This window comes from Chelonia mydas, chromosome 4 (assembly GCF_015237465.2).
Source record: "Chelonia mydas isolate rCheMyd1 chromosome 4, rCheMyd1.pri.v2, whole genome shotgun sequence".
Classification (NCBI taxonomy): Eukaryota; Metazoa; Chordata; order Testudines; family Cheloniidae; genus Chelonia; species Chelonia mydas.
In genome coordinates, this window is record NC_057852.1 from 138689041 (window position 1) to 138713382 (window position 24342).

Sequence of the window (24342 nt, forward strand, 5' to 3'; positions counted from 1 at the left end):
GTCTGTATGGGGGCACAGGCTGGCAGTTAGGGAGGCACTGGCGGAAGGTTCTGGAAGAGTGGAGCGCTGTCTGTATGGGGGCACAGGCTGGCAGTTAGGGAGGTGGGGAGAGGTTCTGGAAGAGTGGGGCGCTGTTTGTATGGGGGCACAGGCTGGCAGTTAGGGAGGTACTGGCGGAAGGTTCTGGAAGAGTGGAGCGCTGTCTGTATGGGGGCACAGGCTGGCAGTTAGGGAGGTGGGGAGAGGATCTGGAAGAGTGGGGTGCTGTCTGTATGGGGGCACAGGCTGGCAGTTAGGGAGGCACTGGCGGAAGGTTCTGGAAGAGCGGGGCTCTGTCTGTTTGGGGGCACAGGCTGGCAGTTAGGGAGGTGGGGGGAGGTTCTGGAAGAGCGGGGCTCTGTATGGGGGCACAGGCTGGCAGTTAGGGAGGTACTGGCAGAAGGTTCTGGAAGAGTGGGACGCTGTCTGCATTGGGGCACAGGCTGGCAGTTAGGGAGCTGGGGGGAGCTTCTGGAAGAGCAGGGCGCTGTCTGTATGGGGGCACAGGCTGGCAGTTATGGAGGTGGCGGGGGAAGGTTCGGGAGGAGCGGGGTGCTGACTGTATGGGGGTACAGGCTGGCAGTTAGGGAGGTGACGGGGGAAGGTTCGGGAGGAGCGGGGCTCTGTCTGTATGGGGGCACAGGCTGGCAGTTAGGGAGGTACTGGCAGAAGGTTCTGGAAGAGTGGAGCGCTGTCTGTATGGGGGCACAGACTGGCAGTTAGGGAGCTGGGGGGAGGTTCTGGAAGAGTGGGGTGCTGTCTGTATGGGGGCACAGGCTGGCAGTTAGGGAGGCACTGGCGGAAGGTTCTGGAAGAGCGGGGCTCTGTCTGTTTGGGGGCACAGGCTGGCAGTTAGGGAGGTGGGGGGGGAGGTTCTGGAAGAGCGGGGCTCTGTATGGGGGCACAGGCTGGCAGTTAGGGAGGTACTGGCAGAAGGTTCTGGAAGAGTGGGACGCTGTCTGCATTGGGGCACAGGCTGGCAGTTAGGGAGCTGGGGGGAGCTTCTGGAAGAGCAGGGCGCTGTCTGTATGGGGGCACAGGCTGGCAGTTAGGGAGGTGGGGAGAGGATCTGGAAGAGTGGGTCGCTGTCTGTATGGGGGCACAGGCTGGCAGTTAGGGAGGTGGGGAGAGGTTCTGGAAGAGTGGGGCACTGTTTGTATGGGGGCACAGGCTGGCAGTTAGGGAGGTACTGGCAGAAGGTTCTGAAAGAGTTGGGCGCTGTCTGTTTGGGGGAACAGGCTGGAAGTTAGGGGTCTGGGGGGAAGGTTCTGGAAGAGCGGGGCGCTGTCTGCATGGTGGCAGAGGCTGGCAGTTAGGGAGGTGGGGGATGGTTCTGGAAGAGTGGGGTGCTGCCTGTATGGGGGCATAGGCTGGCAGTTAGGGAGGTGGCGGGGGAAGGTCGGGAGGAGCGGGGTGCTGTTTGTATGGGGCACAGGCTGGCAGTTAGGGTGGTGGGGGGGAGGTTCGGGAGGAGAGGGGCGCTGTCTGTATGGGGGCACAGGCCGGCAGTTAGGGAGGTACCAGGGGAAGGTTCTGGAGGAATAGGGCATTATTTTTAAAGGGGCACAGGCTGGCAGTTAGGGAGGTGGCAGGGGAAGGTTCTGGACGAGCCGTTGAGGCGTAAGCGTTGCAGTAAGAGGTTGTGAGTGTGTGTTGTTATTGTGTGTGCTGTTGGTATTGATTTGTGAATGGTGGGTTGTGCTGGCAACTTTGCGTTGGGTTGTACAGGTACTGAATCAACCTTTGAAGGACTGTGGCAGCTGGACTAAGTAATCCCCACTCTGAGCAGTCCCCTTCATCGCACTGACTCCTTAGAACCGCTGAAACTGGTGCATGCAGATTCGGTGTAATGTCAGTGTGGTGGTTGGTTGAGATACCTCTGTTAGCAGAATGGTTGAGGACTCTTGGCATGGCATAGATACAGGTCTTTACTTTTTTATTATACGGAGATTCTGTTATCAATTCAGGGAAGTCCTAGACTCTGTTGTACTGGATGCCAGACAGTATGATCACATTAGTTCCTTCTGGCCTTGGAATCTATAATGTATTTATACTGGGACTGTCAGCTTCTTGGGACAAGAAACCTTTTCTTGTTCTGTGTTTGTGCAGCACCTAGAACAAGGGGCCCTGATCCATGATCGGGATTCCTAGGCACTACCACAGTATAAATAACAACTTGCATTTACAAGGATAAATATCTACATTTCTAAAGCGTCTCCCTCCAGTATACTTCGGTACCCCCTGGAGTTTAAAATAAAGTAGCAAGAACACCACTCCATTCCAGGCAATGGTACCTTTCCTGTTACCCCTCCTGTTACCCCAAGAACGGCTAGAGTCAATACCAACTGCTATAGAGGTCTTGAAAACATGCCTCACTGTGATAGACTATTATCCAAGAGAAGGTCAACAGGTGACTTGATCAGTCTCCAAGTACTTACATGTAGAAGAGATTTCTGACAGCAGATGGCTCTATATTCTAGCTGCAAAAGGCAGAATGAGATCCAATGGCTGGAAGGTGAAGCTAGACACATTCAGACTAGAAATAAGGTGCTCATTGTGATGATTGATTACCTTCACTGTTCACAACAGCTTACCTAGGGAAGCGATGGATTCTTCACCACTTGGAGTCTTTAAAGCAAAACTAGATGTCTCTTTAAAAGATATGCTCTAGCTCAAACAGAAGCTATGGGCTTGAAGCCAAAATTATTGGGCAAGATTCTCCAGCCTGTGCTGCGCAGAAGGTCAAACTAGATGATCGTATCGGGTCCTTCTGGCCTTAAATTGAAAAGGATCCCAAAGAGTGTTCAACTCTCCAATGACTGGCTCAGCCAGATTTCTAATGAAACAAGCAACTCAGTGGTCCAATTTTAGAGCCTAACCAGTCCCTCTTAGGTTAGGCCTCCTGGCAGACATTGCTGCAATGCACAAGACTCCCCAGAAGGCACACGTGGTTGGTATCGGCAAGCCCATCAATTTGGATATTATCCTAATTAGTTTAGCAAATTCTGCTCTCTTTTCAGAACATGTGCTAGTGCTCCTCGCTGATTTATTTAGGCCAATTTCTCTCAGCTATGCAGAAGCAATTTACCACAGGAGCTTAGCACAGAGGAGGAAACAGCCAGAACGAACCACTGGCTTGGCAGCTCCCTCAGCGACATTTTTTCCTCGTTTAATTGAATTTGTTTTGGAGGGAGCAGCATCTCTGGAAAACCTAAATCCTGGGATTATCCTCGGGTCACGTATGGCACACACAGGAGCAATGGAATATTTACAGCCCTTACAATAGCTCTGACCTTTTCCAAGGAGCTGGGCGGGGGGGCGAACATCTCCCTGGTGAGGCTTAAAATCAAATAAATAGGTTTTGAAAAGAGCATCCTTAAAGCTGCCATCCTCGTTGGTTTATGGAGCATTTCCCGAGCAGCAGACTTGGCTCATCTGCATGCCACACGCGGAGCATGTTATTCCATTCCATCGCCTGCCCCTGAAAGAACAAGCTACTGGCCAGTGAACAAACCCCACAGGATGTGAGTGAATGCCATAGGCTTCCAAACACCTTTGCTAGTGACCTACGTGCGTCTTAGCAAAGAGCAGTGAGGACCAGGTGGCTCAAAGGCCCATTAATAGGCTCCATGCTGTCTTTTGCCATTAGGTTACTGGTTCAAATCCAACATAGGTTGGTAGAGTGAGTCAGTGGCATCGCGGGGGTGAGCCCTGTGTAGAATGAGTTAATGGGTCTTGGTCCTTTTCCCAGTGAACTCGCATCTGCAACTGAACACGTTTGTCTCAACGAAGGCTGGGGATAGACACAGAGGCCAAACTCCCCTTTTCTCCCTAGAAATGGTGCCTCTGAGTTGAGGACTGAGATACGTGAGGGGAGCAGGGCTGTAGCTGTTCAGTCACTGGGAGGCATCACTTTCCAGAGCTGTCAATTGGCGCCTTTCTCCAACACTTTTCAATATGAAGAGTGACTATTTCTGTACCCCTGGGTATTTTAAACTGGGAAAGCTTTATGAAAAGCAGCAGTGGTTGTTTAATAGCTGCCACCTTCTTCAGAATAGGCCACAAGCTGTTAACAATTCCCTTTGGCGAAGGCTTATCATCACACCCTACTCAACAACTAAAACCATATTAAAGATTTCCCTGTGAGCAATTGCTGGAGTTGGGACAATATGAGGGGAGGTGAATTGAGATATGGTGATAAAGCCTGGGAACTCCAGTTTCAGACCCCACGGCCCCAAGATATCACGACGATGTGGGCCACGGAAAAACCTAGACAGAGAGTCAAATCATATTGGAAAATAAAATTCAACAAAAGTTTGTGCCAGACATTCAATGCTCTTCCAACAGACCTTTCTGCTACTGGTGCCTACCTGGAATAGGTCCAGGTCACAGGACCTAGGACACATCGTTAAGGGAAAACATATTGGACTCTTTGCCTTTCCTGATTATGATATAAATCTGATGCTTCAATGGGAAAGGTTAGGGTTTTTCAAATCCGTGCATAACGTTGGATTCCCTCCCTTTGATGGGGAGATTAAGAGCTGGTTAGGCCCCAGTTTCAGGCTCTGTTTAAAAACGGAATGTGAATTGATCTCTTTCCATTATTATTTGTATTTCAGTAGCATCTCCAAACCTAACTGAGGTCCCGGCCCGATTGTGCTTGGTGCTGTACAAACACAGAGACAGTTCCTGATCCAAAGAGCTTACGCTCTGAAGAGACAAGACAGAGGAAGGGTGAAAGAGATGCACAGAGTGTCTTGCCCAAGGTCCCACAGCAAGTCAGTGGAAGATCTGGGGATAGAATGCCAGTTTTTTGCTTGGCTGTAGCATCAGTAATGAAACAGCCTGCAAGTGCCAGGGAACCAGACACTGACCATGCAGTGACGTGCTGTTAATATTCAACCTGGGCTGTGTGAGCTATGCAGAAGGACAATAAGGGACTGGAAAAATCTATTCATTTTCTTTACTCACTTAAACAAAAACCTCTTTTTTGTGACCACTGACAAGGGAAGAGCCAGCACCTCTGGGACAAGGTGATTCCATTAACGCAACTTCCTCTGGCAATATTTCGACTTTGTCCTTGAAAAAGTATAGAAAGACCAAGATTTTCAAAAGTAGGAACCTACACTTAGACTCCTCAATCCACATGAAGTGGCCTCATTTTCAAATATATGAAGCACCAGCATCCCCCACCAGAGTCAATGGGGGCTGTTGGGTGCTTAGCACTTATTTAGGCACCTAAATACAGAGTAAGGAGCCAAACTCTGGGCCCTTATTTGAGAAAATCTTGACCTATTTTTATTGATAGCATAACAGCTTGTAAGATTTGGTGTCACCTGAAACAGGACGGAGTTAAGGGGCTGGAAACTAAGTGTATCCTCCTCTGGCAGAATTTTGTGAAAAATACAGATTACTTTTTCATTCCAGCTCTAAATTTAATTGTGGAACTCCTTGCTACAGGATGTTGTTGAGAATTTAGGAAGAGTCAAAGAGAGACTGGATGTTCATATGGATAATAAGAATATCCAAGATTATAATACATAATGCTTAAAAAAAAGAGTATTGAAAGGCAGATAAACCTTTTTCAGGGCTTTAAACCCATCTCCTATTATTAGAGATCAAGACAAGACCTTCATGGTGGCAGATTCACCCAGCGAGGGAGGTTTAGGTTGGATATTAGGAAAAACTTTTTCACTAGAAGGGTGGTGAAGCACTGGAATGGGTTACCTAGGGAGGCGGTGGAATCTCCTTCTTTAGAGGTTTTTAAGGTCAGGCTTGACAAAACCCCGGCTGGGATGATTTAGTTGGGGATTAGGTCCTGCTTTGAGCAGGGGGTTGGACTAGATGACCTCCTGAGGTCCCTTCCAACCCTGATATTCTTTGATTCTATGATTCTCCCATATCTGCCTAGTGATGGGGTCCTTACACCTTCCTCTGAAGCACCTAGTGTTGACGCCTGTCGAAGGAAGGATACTGGGCTAGAGGGACACTTGTCAGATCCAGTCTGGCTGTTCCCATGTTCCTGTGAGTCAAGAATCTCTCTCACACACACAATACATCCAGAGGAGAAGTCACTGCTTCATAAAAGTTCATTCCTTCCGCAACACTAGCTGCAAATGTAAATTCTAGGCGGCTCTTTTTTTCTAGCCCTAGATTCCAGCTGGAAGCATATCTATTGCAATGGCTCAAGCTGCGCTACAATGAGGCTTATTCAGGTATGCTGGGTTGCAGCCCTTGCATAAAGAGTGGAAATTTATGATCTGCTTTAAATGTCACCTTTTCAACTCCGTGCCTTGGCTCAACAACCTTTGAAGTAAACATTAGCAAATGACCAGGATTTTTCAGCACAAGGCCCCTTCCAACATAAATAAATGTTCTTGTAATAAGCGCATGAAAAGGCTCACAGTTGAATTTGGCAGAAATACCTGCAGTCTGCGATGATGTCATCAATCAACTGGGCAACCAATGAATCCAAGTCATTTGATGAGCATTTGGCCTTGAGCGCAAGGTGGACCAGCTCCAAGCCTGCTTCCTACACAACACACAGAGCAGAGAACTCATGCACTGATTATGGCACCTCCCAGCCTTCCCCTCACCCGCACCCTACAGACCAGCACTGCACAAAAGTGCAATGTCATTTGAAGGCCCAACATAGCCTGAAGGCCTCCCATCCTGCAGCCAATGGGAGGCCCCAATTTTCATAGCCTCTTGTGTGTGCTTGTGAATCTGGGTGTCACACCCCCCTCTAGTTGCTGGTCCACACAGAGGATTAGAGCCTACTACCACTGCCAGTTAACAAAGCTACTCTTTTTGCCTGTGCTCTTCATGTTGAAGCACCAGGGTTCCATTCCTGCTGGAGACCCCAGCTGGGGGAGACAGAGAGCAAGAGAGAAACATTGGTGTCCTACAGATGGCTTTGTCTTTTTTCAGTCTGGGGGACGTCTCCCTAAAAACAAACAGATTTTTAACGAAGGACCTTCAAGCTTTCAGCCTACAGTAACTCCTTGCTTAACATTGTAGTTATGTTCCTGAAAAATGCGACTTTAAGCGAAATGATGTTAAGCGAATCCAATTTCACCATAAGAATGAATGTAAAAGGGGGGGGGGTTAGGTTCCAGGGAAATTTTTTTCGCCAGACAAAAGACTATATTTTATAGATATACAAACACATATACACAGTGTAAGTTTTAAACAAACAATTTAATACTGTACACAGCAATGATGATTGGGAAGCTTGGTTGAGGTGGTAAAGTCAGAGGGTGGAAGAGGGTGGGATATTTCCCAGGGAATGCCTTACTGCTAAATGATGAACTAGCACTCGGCTGAGCCTGCAAGGGTTAACACATTGTTGTTAATGTAGCCTCACACTCTACAAGGCAGCACAAATGGAGGGAGGGGAGACAGCATGGCAGACAGAGACAGAGAGACACACCCTGTGTGTGTGTGAGAGAGAAAGAGAGATGTGCATTGCCCCTTTAAGTACGCTGACACCACTCTAAGTACATTGCCTTTTTAAGTAGATCAGCAAGTTGAGACAGCAGCTGCTGCCAGCAAGCTCCCTCTGTCCTGTCTGTCCGCCGTCCCCACACCGCTTTATGGAGATGGCGTAAGTGGGGGGCAGGAGCAGGGGGGAGGGGGACACTCTGACATTAGCCCCCGTCATTCCTGCACAGCAAGCAGGAGGCTTCCGGGAGCAACTCCAGGGCAGAGGGCAGGAGCAGCACACAGCCGTGGGGGGAGGGACAGCTGAACTGCCGCCGCACAGGGAACTTAGGGGAGCGGGGAGCTGATAGGGGGGCTGCCGGCCCACCCTGGCTCCAAGACTCCCCGCCCCCCCAGCTAGCTCCACCGGGCTGCTCTTCCTGCAAGCAGTGGACAAAGCAGGTGGCTGCCAAACAATGTTATAAAGGAGCACTGCGCAACTTAAACGAGCATGTTCCCTAATGGATCAGCAACGTAACAACAAAACAACATTAACAAGGATGACTTTAAGTGAGGAGTTATTGTACTGGAGCATTTCCTGAGTGGCAGGCTTGGTTATTTTAAATTTCACACACACAGGGTTCATATTATGCCACTCCAACCATGAAAGGATGCTCCACAAACAGAACGTTTAGCACAAGTAAGTTCTGGGTTCAAACCCTGCTGTCAACCTAGATGGGGGCGGAGGGAAGGTTTCAGACTGGAAATAAGGCATATGTTTTTAATGGGTAGTGTAATTAACCATTGGAACAATGTACCAAGGGTCATGGCGGATTCTCCAAAAAGAAAAGGAGTACTTGTAGCACCTTAGAGACTAACAAATTGAGCATAAGCTTTCGTGAGCTACAGCTCACTTCATCGCATGCATTCAGTGGAAAATACAGTGGGGAGATTTATATACATAGACAACATGAAACAATGGGTGTTACCATACACACTGTCACGAGAGTGATCACTTAAAGTGAGCTATTACCAGCAGGAGAGCGGGGGGTCGGGGGGGAAATTTTTGTAGTGATAATCAAGGTGGGCCATGAAGGAGTCCAGGAAAGCTGGCTCTATTTTCCACTGAATGCATCTGATGAAGTGAGCTGTAGCTCATGAAAGCTTATGCTCAGATAAATTTGTGAGTCTCTAAGGTGCCACAAGTCCTCCTTTTCTTTTTGTGAATATCAACTAACACGGCTGCTACTCTGAAACCGGTGGATTCTCCATCACTGACAATTTTTAAATCAAGATTGGCTGTTTTTCTAAAAGATCTGCTCTGGGAATTATTTCGGGGCAGGTCTCTGGCCTGTGCTATGCAGGAGGTCAGACTAGAGGATCACAATGGTCCCTTCTGGCCTTTGAATCTAGGAATCTATGCTGTAAAAGCACTCTCTGTACGTTACATGTTGTGGCCAACCTAAGAAGCAGTTAGACATGTTAGTAAAAGTGTGCTGTTATGAGCAGGATCTGAGAAACAGGAGAATATTGGTCTGGCCCACTGATCACCTCGATGCCCCTACTGAGATCAGGGCTCTGTTGTGCTAAGCACTGTGTATGTTAAAAGTGAGGCTCCATCCCAAAGCGTTGATTGTTCCATTGCGCAATTTCAGAGGGAGAGAGCCCAGGCCCGGAGAGACGATGTGAGTTCCTCAGGGTCACACAGGGAGTCCGTGGGCAGCGCGTACATAGCGCTGCAGGCCCCAGGTTGTGCAATGGGCTCATGGAGCACTGGGGCACCATGCTGTGACCCTGTGATGCAGCATGTGCATAGGTGCAGTGTCTGCCCAGAGCAGCACAGCTTGCTGAGTGCAGTGTGCATGTGTGTAGCTTGTGCAGCTGAGTGAGGGCTGTTGAGTGCAATGGACGTGCGTGTGGTGCGGTACTTGCAGTTGCTGAGCACGGCATGTGTGTGTGTGGTGCAGTGGTTGCTGCTGCCGAGCGCAGCGTGCGCATGTGTAGTGCAGTACTTGCTGCTGCCGAGCGCAGCGTCTGCGCCTGTGGTGCAGCAGGGGCTGAACTGCAGCGTGTGTGTGTGGTGTGATATCTGCAGTTGCTCAGCGCAGCGTGTGCGTGTGGTGCGGTACTTGCAGTCGCTGAGCGCAGCAGGGGATGTGGTGCGGTATTTGCAGTCGCTCAGCGCACTGTGGGGGGGTGCGGTATTTGCAGTTGCTCAGCGCAGTGTGGGGGGGTGCGATATTTGCAGTTGCTCAGCGCAGCGTGTGCGTGTGGTGCGGTATTTGCAGTCGCTGAGCGCAGTAGCGGATGTGGTGCGGTACTTGCAGTTACTCAGCGCAGCGTGTGCGTGGGGGGTGGTATTTGCAGTTGCTCAGCGCAGCGTGTGCGTGTGGTGCGGTATTTGCAGTCGCTGAGCGCAGTAGCGGAGGTGGTGCGGTATCTGCAGTCGCTCAGCGCAGCGTGTGCGTGGGGGGCGGTATTTGCAGTCGCTGAGCGCAGTAGCGGATGTGGTGCGGTACTTGCAGTCGCTCAGCGCAGGGGGGGGTGCGGTATTTGCAGTCGCTGAGCGCAGCGTGTGCGTGGGGGGCGGTATTTGCAGTCGCTGAGCGCAGCAGGGGATGTGGTGCGGTACTTGCAGTCGCTCAGCGCAGGGGGGGGTGCGGTATTTGCAGTCGCTGAGCGCAGCGTGTGCGTGGGGGGCGGTATTTGCAGTCGCTGAGCGCAGCAGCGGATGTGGTGCGGTATTTGCAGTTGCTCAGCGCGGTGGGGGGGTGCGGTATTTGCAGTCGCTGAGCGCAGTAGCGGATGTGGTGAGGTACTTGCAGTCGCTCAGCGCAGCGTGTGCGTGTGGTGCGGTATTTGCAGTTGCTCAGCGCAGTGGGGGGGGGAGGTATTTGCAGTCGCTCAGCGCAGCGTCTGCGTGGGGGGCGGTATTTGCAGTCGCTGAGCGCAGCATGTGCACGAGCTGCAGTTGATGCACGGAACGTCGTATTTTTGAATAGCGCAAACATTCCTGCTTTGGCAGCGCAGCTCCCTTCCAAGCACGGTCGAATTACGGGAAAGAATGAAGTGGAAAGCACGCCAGCCTGGGAGCAAGTCAAGCAGATTCCCTGGGTTCCAAACAACCTGTTTCGGTTAGTCCTTTGCAGACTGTACAGTCACCTCACTTATTTTTAGACATGTTCCCTCCTGTGTCCCCTCAGTGTGTCTTTCCTGTTTGCCATCGTATGTGGCTATTTATCGACGCCAGATGTTTGCAAGCGAGAGTCCCTCCCTGACTCACTCTCTCCCTGCTCAGGTCAGAGTCCCTTGGATGTGACATTAAATCCACGTCCGTCGGACGCCTTTTCTGCCACTTTCTGGGTGGATCACCATCAATCCTCCTATGTTTTCTGCCATTCTTAGTTCCTCACACCCACCATCACACCCTGTATTCCTGGAGATCACCATTTACCAACCCCGCCACCTGTCTGAGTGCAGCCTCCTATGGGGAGGAACATTGAGGCTGTTTTAACAACAGTGCCACACAACTGTTTAAAGCCCGGATGTGAAGGATGCTATTGGCTAAATGGGGACTTAGAGAGGCTGCATGTAATTATGATAATTATTTGGCCTCCTAGACGCTGTCATTAACTCCCCTATTCATTTCTCAGCAGCTTTAGTGATCCCAAAGTTTGAGGAGCTTGGTTTTCTATGTCTGAAAGATGCCGCCCCCTGCAATACCATGCCCCCAGAGTCACTAATTAACTCAATACAAATTCCTCCTTGGGGTACATGATAAGGCTCAGCTCAAACTCCAGCAGACCTGACAGCCCTGGGCTCTCCCACGGAGATGCAAAGGCAACGCTCCACTCACCAGCCTGTCTGCAGTGCGTTGGAGGAGATTCTGCACGTCCGTTCTGTGGCTGATATCCTCCCAGTAGGACGACAGCACCACCACGGGCTTCACATTGCCCCACGGGAGGTAGTAATACTGGCAACCTGAGGGACAGAACACATTCGTATCTGGCTGTGTGTGCGGGATGACACCCGCAACCGACTGGCCCATAGACAGAGAAAGGGGCAGAGGCCTGCGGCATTGTGCTCTTTGACCTGAAGGGCAAAGGTTTTAGCCCTGGTTCCCTCCGTGTGTGAAGCAATGAGATGAATTATAATCCAATCAGCCTTGGTATGAAACAAGATGTCGAGTGCAACTCGAACTGTTGTAAGAAACCCACAGCTATGTAGGTGCCACTATGCTGGGGCCAGCTGGGACCTCCTGAGATCAGAAAAAGGTTCTGCTCCAAAAGCGCAGGCCCCGGCATCCAAAGGGGAGTCTCCATTATGTGTCGTTATTGGGCCTATGACTCATACTTGAACAGTTCTGATTTCCTGCAGAGGAGGGCAGCAGTACACGCACACACAATCAGTTCATTGCAATCACAGTAACAGCTTACACATCTGTCACACCATTTACACCCCCGAACCCTTCACATATCCTACATGCACCAAAACCACTCCACCCACCACAGCAATGCAGCCACTGCTGGGGTGCAACTGAGGGCAGCTGAGTCCCCTGCAACACCACTCAACAGTTTCAGCTGGGGAGTGAAGAGGAATACCACATCCAACTAAAACAAAATGGGAGGAAATTTTAGGCAGGCAGAATGCAATTGCCCAAGATGGAACGTGGCCGGGACAGCAACCCTAAACACTGCAAAAATGGCCATGGCATCCTGGATGGCCCTGAGCACCCAAGGAGTTCTGCACAGCTAGAGGAGATGGAAGGGGGAGGTACATTTTACTCAGGGGTGCGGGCTTTTGAAGGTATCCCAAAACAGGAACATCCAATAGTGGTAGGGTGGCCAGGTGTCCGGATTTCAACTGGAACGCCCAGTCGAAAAGGGACCCTGGTGGCGGTGCTGATCAGACCATTAAAAGTCCAGTCGGTGACACAGTGGAGCTAAGGCAGGCTCCTGGAAGCAGCAGCATGTCACCCCTCTCTCTGGCTCCTATGCATAGGAGGCCTCCGCAAGCTGCTCCCACCCCAAGCGCCGGCTCTGCAGCTGCCATTGGCCGGGAACCATGGCCAATGGGAGCTGTGGGGGTGGCGCCTGCGGACGGGACAGCGTGTAGAGCCGCCTGGCCATGCCTCCACCGAGGAGCCAAAGCGGGGACATGCCGCTGCTTCCAGGAGCTGCTTGAGGTAAGCACCACCTGGAGCCTGCACCCCTGTCCCCCTCCTGTGCCCCAACCCCCTGCCCCAGCCCTGATCCCCCTCCGGTCCTCTGAACCCCTCGATCCCAGCCCCACTCCAGAGTCCACACCCCCAGCCAGAGCCTTCACACACACCCCAATGCCCCAATCCCCTACTCTGATCCCCCTCCTGCCCTCCAAACCCCTCGATCCCAGCCCGGAGCACCCTCCTGCACCCCAAGCCTTCATCCCCAGCCCCACCCTAGAGCCCGCACCCGCAGCTGAAACCCTCACCCACCCCCCGTGTCCCAGCCCCCTGCCCCAGCCCTGATCCCCCTCCTGCCCATCCAAACTCCTCAGTCCCAGCCCAGAGCACCCTCCTACACCCCAAGCCCCTCATCCCCAGCCCCACCCCAGAGTCTGCACCGTCAGCCAGAGCCCTCATCCCCCCCAGCACCCCAAACCCCTGCCCCAGCTGAGCCCCCTCCTGCACTCCAAACCCCTCAGCCCCAGCCCGGAGCCCCCTCCTGCACCCTAAATCCCTCATCCTGGACCTACACCAGAGCCCGCCCCCCCATCTGGAGCCCTCACCCCACCCCCAATCCCCTGAGCCAGCCCGGTGAAAATGAGCAAGTGAGTGAGGGTGGGAAGAGTGGGGGGGGGCTGGAGTGAGCAGAGGCGGGGCCTCTGAGAGGGGCGGGGCAGGGGGTGTGGAAAGGGTGTTCGGTTTTGTGCAACTAGAAAGTTGGCAACTCTAAATAGTGGAACACGGGGCGTGTGTATTAGAGATAAGCAAGCTCCATGATCTCAGGTCAATCGGTGTCAGAGGGTGAGCTGGGCCTGTAACGGGGCAGGGCTCTGGCCTTCATCTGAGCCAGGCCACCCTGGTTCCCACGGTACAGCAGCGCAGAGGTGCTGTGACAGGCTTCCAGGAAGGCCAGGAAACCTGCCAGGATTCAGGTGGTTTCCTCGGCCCGTCGTATCGGGGGCACTGCCTCTGGGGGGCTGTAGTCACAGGGTCCCCTTGGGCTCGACCTGGTTTGAGGAGCGGCCTCCTTGCCACGCCCCTTTCCCCGTGCCCGCGCCTCACCGTCAAACACGGCCCCGCTGTACTGCGTGGCGGAGGCCAGCGGCAGGCACGTGTTGTCGAACTTGTTGCCGTAGTTGCCGATGCTGACTTCGAACTGGACGGCGGCGTCGACGTCCTGCAGCATGCTGGCCGAGTAGAAGGCGGCGAAGAGGCAGTACTTGCGCCGTCGCAGATGCTTCTGCAACACACAGAGCCGGCCCCGTGGGAGGAGCCGCGGCCTGGGGCCTCTCCCAGCCAAACCCTCGCCCACCCCCGCATGCGCCGGGTCCCGGGATGGCGTGGAAAGGGGCAGGGAGGAGCAGCTGAAGGCCAGCGTGCAAGAGAGCTGCCCCTCTCTCCCCACACGAAGGGGGAGACAGGAGGGGTGAGGGGTTTGGACCCTACTCCACCCCTCACCCAGGAAGTGGGCAAGGAGAGTCACCCAACAAATCTCCTGATGTAAGTGAAACCCACTGCTGCACATGGCTGGAATGCCCTCCGGCTGGAGAGCGTGGGGCTAAGCCAGCCCTGGCTGCATGATTAGCCCCACCTGAGAGGAATTAGGTGACCCCAGGGTAAAAGGCAGCCAGAAGAGGCAGATAGCTCCAGAGACTGCAGGGAGCAAGACGGTTCTGCAGGGCCCTGAGTCAGCAGGGGAAAAGCGCAAGCAGGAGAAAGCTCTCCTGACAGGGAGACCCGGGAGAGACCCTGCCCAAGGAGCTGGGCAGAAACCGGGCTGCAGGCTGCACCAGTTTGCATTTCACTCATTGTGTTGGTGTACTGCGGGGCGGGACACTGACCTAGGGCTGGAGCCCAGAGAGCCGGTAGGCACCTGAGGACTAAGTGGGATCCCTTCTGGAGACCATTTGAACTGAGAGTTCACAAAGGGCCCTGGAAGAGACAGGACGGCCCCAGGCACAGGGCCCCAGAGGGCGACCTCTCTCCATAAGAGGGGTGGCCAAGAGGCAGCAGACGACCACACCGTATACCCTCAATGCCCGAGTCAGCAAGAAGATGAGTCTGCGGCAGCAGCTGGCTAGCAGGGAGAGCCTTTTGGCTCCAACTGTGCAGCAACAGGCTTTAGTTCTGGAGGCTGCAGGTTCAGTGCCCAGCTCTGCCAATTACCAACCCTGTGATTTATAGCCAGCATGATGCTTGGTCCTCGGTAGTGCTTCAGCAAGGATGTCCACATACCTCTACCCGTAGAATATCGTCAGGCGGGATGTCCTCCAACTTCTGCTCAATATGTTCCACCAGTTTTGTCTCCAGCTCCATCAGCAACCTGCCCCGAAAGGCCACTCCCTCTCCCTTAGAGTTAGATAAGAAGAAAGTGCTGTTACCAAGATGGCCGCATCACAGATATGCTCCCACTGGAGTCTACGGGAGCTTTGCCGTTGATTTAGTTCAGTTCAAGAGGAGCAGGATCGGGCAACGTATTTATGCAGCCCCTTACAGATGTAAAGCAGACGATGTTATTTTTTGCCCCTCAGCTTATGCTCAAATGCCAAAATGTACTTGCCAAGAGGGGTAATAATTTCCTGTAGGTGCAACGGATCCTGTTTAGATCTGGGAGAAGAGCGGCTTTTTCAATTCAGTAGCAGTTGTGAAAAATCAAGAGTTTCCATCTGGGTCAAACCGACTCTGAAAATTTGGGGAATTTTTTGTGAAACGAAAACGTCCTTTTGGGAGCTTTCCCACATCTGGGGTAAGTGTCCTAAGCACTCAGCTAAAGGCTATTTGGGGAAACGGGGCCAGCAACAGCAGCAGCATCTCCTCCTCCTCCGCCACCGCCTGCTTTGAGAATGGCTGAACCGATTTGCATCCAGTTCGTGAATAGTTTTACGTCGAGCAAAGCTCCATTTTTTGGCAAACTATTCTTCCGAAAAATATAACCCAGCTCCAATCCTAGTACCGATTAATGAAAGTCTGGGATAATGAGAGTGTTTCACTTTGCAAAGAAGAATTTTGGAAAACTGAACCACCACAGCTTCACCTTTCCCATGTTGAGTTCCTCGTAGGGATCTGGAAACCCGGTAAATTCCCTCGGGCTGCCGTAAAGGTTTACGTAACAGGGTCCAAACGTCGGCAGGAATCCCAGCCCGTCGTCCACTAGGAGACCACAGGGAGCAACTGGTTACTGAACCACTACAACAGCACTTCTAATTAATGCATAAAGAGAGAACGAGCACTGAGAAAACTATAGCGTATCCCTCCAACTACAGAGTTACGGGTCCAGTGGGTGCTAAGGGCAGGAACACGGATCCCTTGTGGACTAGACTCTGTTATTATCCTAGAATCACAGAATCATAGGACTGGAAGGGACCTCGAGAGGGCATCTAGTCCAGTCCTCTGCACTCAAGGCAGGACTAAGGATTATCTAGACCCTCCCTGACAGGGGTTTGTCAAACCTGGTCTTAAAAATCTCCAATGATGGAGATTCCACCACCTCCCTGGGCAATTTATTCCCGTGTTTCACCACCCTGACAGTTAGGAATTTTTTCCTAATGTCCCACCTAAACCTCCCTTGCTGCAATTTAAGCCCATTGCTTCTTGTCCTGTCCTCAGAGGTTAACGAGAACAATTGTTCTCCCTCCTCCTCCTAACAACCTTTTATGTACTTGAAAACTGTTATGTCCCCCTTCAGTCCCCCCACATTGCACAACACACACATGGGCAATTTAACCGGCTCATGGAACCCGCGAGTGGCTGGAACCTCTCCATTGCCACCCACTATAGGGCTTGTAGCTGAGGTAAAGGAGGCATGGCCGGTGTGTCAATGCCACAGCACAGCCAGAGGCAGCCAGCCCTTAAGATAGCCTTGGGGCTGATCTAACTTACACCAAGGATCTAATCGCTCCTGATTGGTGGTTTAAAGCCAACTTTGCATTCCACAGCCTCCCTGGCTGCACCAAGCACAGACATGGTCTGGGACTGGGGCCATCAACGTCAATGGGGTGACACCAGTGTGAGTGAGGTCAGAATCAGGCCCTGGTTAGGTGACAGCTCCGTATGGTGTTTACTCTGTACAACTACTCCAGCATTACACCGGCAGAACTGAGAGCCCTTTCTGTGCTGAGCTAAGACCAGTCCCGTTCCCAATAAAGCCAGTCACAAAGCGCCCACGATTTCAGTGGGAGGCAGACGGACCACCCAGCACTTCCTCTATCCCACACAGCGGTGGACACAACTATACAATTCAACAGAAGGAGACCCTGCCAGTGAGAGCCTGGTCTCAGGGACTCTGGTCCAGCCAATCTGCAGTAATCGCACTGAATTCAAAGGAGCTATTTCCGATTTATACTGGGGAGCCGTGGCAGTGCTAGGCCATGTCCACACCAGAAAGGGGCCCACGCCACAAAATTCAGATCAGGATCCAGATTTTAGCCCCATTCCCTCTTTCGGAGTGTTTGGAATTTAGAGAACGGAATTTATTCTGGGATGATGAAGGCTCTCCTCGTCCTATAGTCCTGTGTTTGGGGTTCTAAAGGAGTGGGCCAGATTCCCAGCAGGCGTCAATCAGCGTCACTCCGCTGACCACAGTGAACTGGGAATCTATCCCACTGACTGCCATGGAGTGTGTGCCGGTTTACACCAGATGAGGATCTGGCTCAGTGCCCTCTTCCTTAGGACACCTAATGATCCAACAGGTGACCCTCAGACCATTGCTTGAGAGATTGGCATCAGATGCTAAGTGAGCAGGAATAAATTGGTGTCCCCCTGCCTTGCACTTTGAAACCAGCCAGGCCCAATGCACCAGGTCTTGGCCCAGCGAGCAGCACAACACATCCTGGGTCCTGCTTACCACACGAAATACCGTCAGCATTCAACAGAAAGATGACTAACAGAGAGCAGTGCCTCGTGCTTGGCATACCAACCCCACCAGAGGCCAAAGGACGGTGGAGACTCCGACCATGGCCCATCCCACCCCACTGATGATCCAAGGGGGCACATATGAGGCTGGAGGACGTCTGGGGCCATATCTCAGTGGCTTGCTCCCTTTGACAAGCCACATTTCAGACACTGAGACTTTTGCTGATCCTGGTTCTGTCCAGTTTCCCAGTGTGTCCAAACACAGCTAAAACGGCCAAATTACCAAACCATGATTGCAACCAACAGGCTAAAGGGACGTACTGGCTGTAGCTTTCAGGGGCTTCGCGAGAACAGGAAACTCATCTGAGGCACAAAGAAATGAAGAGAAGGTTAGAGTGGGAACAACAGAGAAGGGGTGGAAGGAGCATGACATGAGACCAATGCATTATGGGACATGCAAGCTGCTGCTGCAAGGGGGCTTTTTGTGCCAGACTCTAGAGAGAGACCGAGAGGGGACCTATAACAGCTACAGTCTCCTAGGTCACTCTGGCAAGAAGCTACTCATGCTGCACCATGCCACATGAGGCCCTGGGAGTGGATTGGGAGCCTTTCCTACAGAGCCCAGGCCTGGCGTCCTTACTCAAGTCAGCCGGCCAAGCCGCCTCCCAGGAGCCCAGCAGAGGTCCAAATCTACCTCCCTGCTCTGTGTCCCACAATGCATTGCACCAATCTAGCTGTGGCTCAGGCCCGTCTCTGACAATGGCTACACCCAACCCCTTCACTCAACGGTCCCCGGGGCTGCAACGGGCATCCCAAAGCACACCGGAACAACTAGGGGCTTCCGTTCTGCTCCTCTATAAACGCTGTCTCCCCAGAGCTGGCCTTTGGTTCTGTGGGGCCCAGCGCAAGGCAAGACATATGGGGCCTCAGACAGACAGTTGGTCATTAGGGGGATATGGAAGAGGGGGATGGGTCCCTTGATGGCTACTGAATCCAGGCTAGGACATGGGGGGACCCTGTGTGGTGACTGTAGGCCAGAGAGACCCACAAGGTGTGTCTGTGTCCAGCAGCCGCTGTATGCATCACAGCCAAGCCGCAGGATTTCTCTACCACATGGGACATTGCACATGTTGTATCTGGGGGACCGGACAGAAAGGGAACAAGGGGCATCTGGGATGGGGTGGGGAGGAAAGGGTGTATCCCAGTGCTTCGTCCTTCGAAGAGTGAGGTTGCAATGGGCTGTCGAGTGGGGATCTCCTGGGTACACGGTAGGTGCGAGTGTAGGTCCCTGTGCGGCCTCCCACGATGCCCACGTGACCTGCTCCTGTGGCTGGCAGAGAAGTTAACTGTGAGGGGGTCCCTCTGTATCCACGTACCTGCATGGCCCCGCAGAGCCATTGCTCAGGACTAAAACCCTTTGTGGCTGCCAGTCTCAGCTCCCAATGCGCTTTGCAGTGCAACAACCCCTAAGAGCACAGGGCTGGGACCGGCCTAAGGGAAATGCTTCCAAACACCTCTGACGTACCCCTCTTTCCTGTCGCCCATCCCCTCCCTCTCTCTCTAGGGCTCTGCAGCTGCCCCATAAGTTAGGTTTCCTCCCAGGAAAGGGAGGATGAATAGACAAAGCCCGTGTCAGTGGGCGCATGGCATTGCAGTCTGAACTCCATACTCCGCATGCACTGGCAGGGTAGTTTGTGTTGTAAGAACAGGTTAGCTGCCCCCTAAGGCCCCGACTGCATTACAGACCTTGACCGAGTTTGTCACCAGGCTGACACCCTGTGTTTTAGGCCTAGGCATTCTTTTCTTAAGCACTGTGAGGGCACCATGTTTCAACCCGGCTTGTAAGCAGAGCTGCGGCTGGACTCTCACCGGGAAGTTCTGCTGCGTATGTGTGTTTGAGCCGGGGGTCATTGAACTGTGCACGGGTAATAGGGTTAGCTTGTCCCTCTACCTCCCTGGTCCATAAGCAAGATCCCAAAATGCATTGCACCACATGAGAAAATACCCACAATCCTCTGCCACTCTGCACCAGCGGCAGAGACAGGAGGTTGCAGCTGCCCCAAATTTCCCAGAGTGCATCAATGGGAACATGGCGGTGCTATACAATAAGTATGGGCAGGCCAAAACCATTGACATGTGATTGGCCTGGGAGAAATGCTACAGCGTGGATACGCCAAACCTTGCAAGCTGCAATTGTGTCAGCACCTGGCGCCCACTCACAAGGGTTCTGTTTGGAGTGCAGCCAGTACAAACCAACGGGAGCATGGCGGCGAGGACAGTCGGAACAGAGCAGCAAAGGGAGTTAGCTGCAGGAGTTATTCAGTAACCGACAGGGTTAGGGCAGGTTCAGGCCACAGTCCCTACCACAGCTCCGAGCAGCTGCAAAGACCCGGGTTATTCAGAAACCACAACACAACAAAGTGAACCATGAGTCCCTGCACTTCCTCCCGCCTGACACGAATACCATGACACGAACGGTGTGATTGAGGTCTGGCCGCTGATTGCCAGACCCCCCCAGCCCCCACTCGGGACATCTTCAGGACTTGAACCCAAGAACCCTCAGCACTAAAAACACGAGCTGCTACCACTGGAGCTAGAAGACCAAGCCTCGCTGCTGCAGCAAATAACAGGCTCACAAACCTCTTACGTGAGCCAGCCACTGAGGGTACGTCTAAGTCCAGCCTCTGATTCAGGTTTGATCTCCAGTCCCCTTTTGGGACCTGGGTCCTAGGACTCTGCTGGGGGCGGGGCAGGGTCACAACCCAAATCCCACTGCGACTCGGATCTAAGCCTGTCATTTTGCAATGTGGACACTGCTCAAGCCACAGCCCGAGTAGTGCAGTGTGGATGCGTTAGCATGCCTGAGAGACCTGGGTCCAGCAAGTGTAAACGCAGGTTTACACCTGGCCTTGGCCACCGTCGGAAGACAGGATACTGGGCTAGATGGGCCTATGGTCTGACCCCACTATGGCCGTTCTTATGTCGGTTTACAATGCGGTGTGGATGCTCCAGCACATGGCTAGAAACAGAGAATCCACAAGCCCGGGCCCAGCAGATCCGGGTTTACAATGCAGTGTAGACATACCCTGGAGGGAAGACACTGAGTCAGGACTTAGCAGAGTCCCAGATCCCTGAATCCACACAGTCTTTCCCCACCCTCTACGCACTGAGAACAGGCAGGAGGGGACTCTTCCTGGCTCCTAGATTACAATGTGAAGGTGGGTTCAAACTAAGGCAAAATGAGCTCCACGCTCCCTAATGCTTCTTTCGTGAGCAGCCGGGGCATGCTCAGACAGAGCAATTCTCCACCCCTGCCCTACGGAGCTTGCACTTCAAAGCGGACACACATGCAGAAATTCAAAGGGCCACCACCGGCACGTCACCAGGACGTTCCCAATGCCCAAGCAACCCCGGGCCCCAGCGGGAGGTTAGCAGGGCTTGCACCAGTCAAGAAGTAAGGGGAGAGTTTGGCCCAGAGAATCCAAAGATACCCCATGGATATAGGCCCCGATCCATCACGTGCTTACCCTTTGGACTGGAGCAGGCCCAGTGAAGCCAAGGGGATAATCCACCTGCTTCAAGTTACACACCTGCTTAAGTGCTTTGCTGGACCAGGCCATAGCCAATAACTGGAAGACACGCTGGAGTCGTGCAGCGAGGATTTGGGGTCAAATTGTGCCCCCCATTCGGAGCTTTGCCACTGGCATCAATAGAGGCAGGATTTAACCCTGGATGCCCTAGTGCCAAGTGATGACTGCCCCTTCCACAGGTGCCCATGGGACAGGGAGGGCACAGGATGCCTCCCCGCCTTTGTACACCACACTGTGCAGGAGCCAGCCACACCTCTCCCGGCTGTCTCCTCAGCAGCCGGCAGAGCCGTCCGAGAGCACAAGAGAGGGTATGCTCCCCTCCTGTCCACAGGCAGGAGGCAGCATCCCACTGCATGTCCAGGGCTCATCCCCCTGATTTCTAGTGCCCCTGCTGGGGTGGAGCTGGGCTGCAGCCAAAACCCACCCAGAGCTTCAGCGCAGACGACATTCACGACATGCCTTAAAGAGTCACCCACTTCTGTCGCGACGCAACTTCAGTCAGAGTCACTTGAGATTCCCCCATGCTCGCCCGTCGGAGGAGAAGGCACCAGCCCCCAAGGTTTCATAGAGAGGATCCCAGTCAGTATTTCTCCTTCACTAAAGCCAAGACCAGCCTCCGAGCCACGAGCATGCATTCCCCATAGCGCCCATTGCAAACTCCAGGCATGGGCCTCTCCTTACCTTCCAGCTCTCCTCCCGGGGCAGAGATTTGAGACATGCACAGGTGGGTCGTGCCGATGACATCATTGTGAGTGACACGGTCCCTGAAATAAGGGGTTCAGTTTAATTGTAGTAAGCGTTTGATTGATCATGCTTTGCCCATAAAGTGCCTTCCTTGGGAGATCTCCATGTTCTTTACAAACGTTAACTCTCCAAGTCATCCCTATTAAGACAGGTCAATATTATTGGACTAGATCCCCATCTGGTGAAAATCCACATTGCTCCATTGGAGTCAGTGGGCCAGATCCCCATCTGGTGTAAATCCACATTGCTTCATTGGAGTCAGTGAGTCAGATCCCCAGCAGAAGTCAATGAAGCTGTGCTGATTTTTACCAGCTGCAGATCTGTCCCATTAACTTGGTGTTACAGAAGGGAAACTGAGGCACATAGCGACATGAAGTGAATTGCCCACTATCACAAAGGGAGACAGTGGCAGACTGCACAATAGAAGCCAGGAATCCCAATTCCCTGTCCACTGCTCTAGCCACTTAGGGACAAAACCTGAACATCCACCCTGCAATTTGATAGCCCCACAGCCCAGGCCTCACAAGCCCACATCAGCTGTCGTGGGCCACCCAGGGATGTTTAATTGCAGTGCAGACATTCCCTTAGCCTGCTCCCTCCTGCATGTAAGATTATTAGCCTAGTACCCATCACCTTATTGCCTACAGCTACTACCAACCTGTATGTTCTTGGATGTTTACAAAGGTGAGAAATAATTTCCTATATGTTTTGGAGCCACTTGGTTGCAGGTAAAGGAAGTTACTGCCCTGGGGAGTGCTCCTTACAGCCAGTTATCACCTGACCCACCCCGGCCTTAACATGCCTGGAAGACCTCGCTTGGCCCTTGCACAGTGGAGGTGTTGGTTCTGGGAATGCATCTGGCTTGGGACGCTCGCTGCGTTTCGGATCTGGGTTGCACTAGTACAGGACCATTGAGACTGGGGGTGCCTAAATTGGTCCTTAGAATAGGCTCCCCACTGTGTAGACACAGCCCATCTCCTCTTGGACGTTGTCTCCTTCTATCTCCATTTCAGACTCACCAGTCCATGACCCGGATCCTCATTTTCTCACACATGGAAGGAAACTAGGGAAATAGGCACAAAAGGGGAATGGTCAGTGCAAACGGCTGAGGGAACAGTGCTCGGAGCGAAGCGACCCACGGGGCAGAGATCTGCCGTTGCTCACCATGGCCGGCACGGTGATGCGCTGGTTCCACTGTGGGTTGGCGTTCTTCTCTAGGATCTTAGAGCTGATCTGGCGAGAGAAGGGAACAATAAAAGGCAGCGTCAGGGCAGCATTGGCTCTCCCTTCTTTATGAGCCACAGACTCATCTGGTTGTTTCTGTTACGTTTCCCTGCCCCAGGTGGGTTTTTCGTGGCTTCCAATTCTTAGGAAACCTTTGAGGGTGCAACAACATGCACCTGAGGGAGGCAATCCTGAGCCATAACGGGCCAGGATGTCCAAAAACCAGGCCTTCCTGCTGCTGTCTGGCTTTGTGGGTGGTGTCAGGGCAGGGACACCAGAGCATGGGGAACCAAAGGGCCATAGCTCCACCGCTTTTAAAAAAGGGAGGGCTATGCCCTCCCACTTTTTACTGGCTGTAAGGGAGAGCAACAGGGGGAGGGGCCTCAGGGAAAGAGGCAATGTGGGGGCAGGGCCTCGGAAGAAGAGGCGGGGCAAGGGCGTGGCCTTGGTAAGAAGAGGCGGCACGGGGGCGGGGCCACAGATCAGGCATCAGTTACACACACACACATACACACACACACTTTTAGGGCACTTCTGTCGCTCCTGTGTCAGGGTCCTCAGACTGTCTCTATCAAGCCAAATGTTCTTCAGGGTCCTATGTGATGCCAGGAGAAACACCTACTGTGTGGGGGAAAGGAAGGCTTGGAGCTCCTTCCAATGCCCGGGAGGAGCAAGCCATGGCTACGGGAGGAGGGGGAGCAGTGGGACACACGGTAACACCCGGGTACAAAATATACAGAAACAACAGAGTAGGTCACACTGGTGGGGGAGTGGCACTATATGTGAAAGAAAGCATAGAGTCAAATACAGTAAATATCTTGAATGAAACAAACTGCACCATAGAATCTCTATGGATAGAAATCCCATGCATGAACAAGGAAAGTGTAGCAGTAGGGATATCCTACCGACCACCTGACCAAGACGGTGACAGTGATTGTGAAACGTTCAGGGAGATTAGAGAGGCTATAAACACAGAAAATGCAATAATAATGGGGGATTTCAGCTATCCTCATATTGACTGGGAACATGTCACCTCAGGACAGGATGCAGAGATAAAATTTCTAGACACCTTAAATGCCTGCTTCTTGGAGTAGCTAGTCCTGGAACCCACCAGAGGAGAGGCAATTCTTGATTAAGTTCTAAGTGGAGCACAGGATCTGGTCCAAGAGGTGAATATAGCTGAACCACTCAATAATAGCAACTATAATGTAATGTAATTTAACATCCTTGTAAGGGGGAAAGTGCCAAAGAAACCCACCACAGTAGCAT

General features: G+C 52.7%; 1 protein-coding gene across 8 annotated transcripts in view; it reads right to left on the bottom strand.

Annotated features, from left to right (window-relative positions):
* The window catches only part of DYSF (dysferlin), a 300238-nt gene that overhangs the window by 176452 nt on the left and 99444 nt on the right, over positions 1-24342 (bottom strand). For 6 of the 8 annotated variants that reach the window (XM_043544959.1, XM_043544960.1, XM_043544958.1 and 3 more), the window contains exons 14-21: positions 23014-23082; positions 22869-22912; positions 21787-21869; positions 15699-15814; positions 14900-15013; positions 13727-13904; positions 11318-11442; positions 6465-6571 (exon numbers count right to left, since the gene is read on the bottom strand). In XM_043544959.1, the coding sequence (XP_043400894.1) occupies positions 6465-6571; positions 11318-11442; positions 13727-13904; positions 14900-15013; positions 15699-15814; positions 21787-21869; positions 22869-22912; positions 23014-23082 (836 nt within the window). Of the gene's footprint in view, positions 1-6464; positions 6572-11317; positions 11443-13726; positions 13905-14899; positions 15014-15698; positions 15815-17836; positions 17879-21786; positions 21870-22868; positions 22913-23013; positions 23083-24342 lie in introns of all 8 variants that reach the window. The other 2 variants (XM_043544956.1, XM_043544955.1) reach the window with 1 other exon arrangement.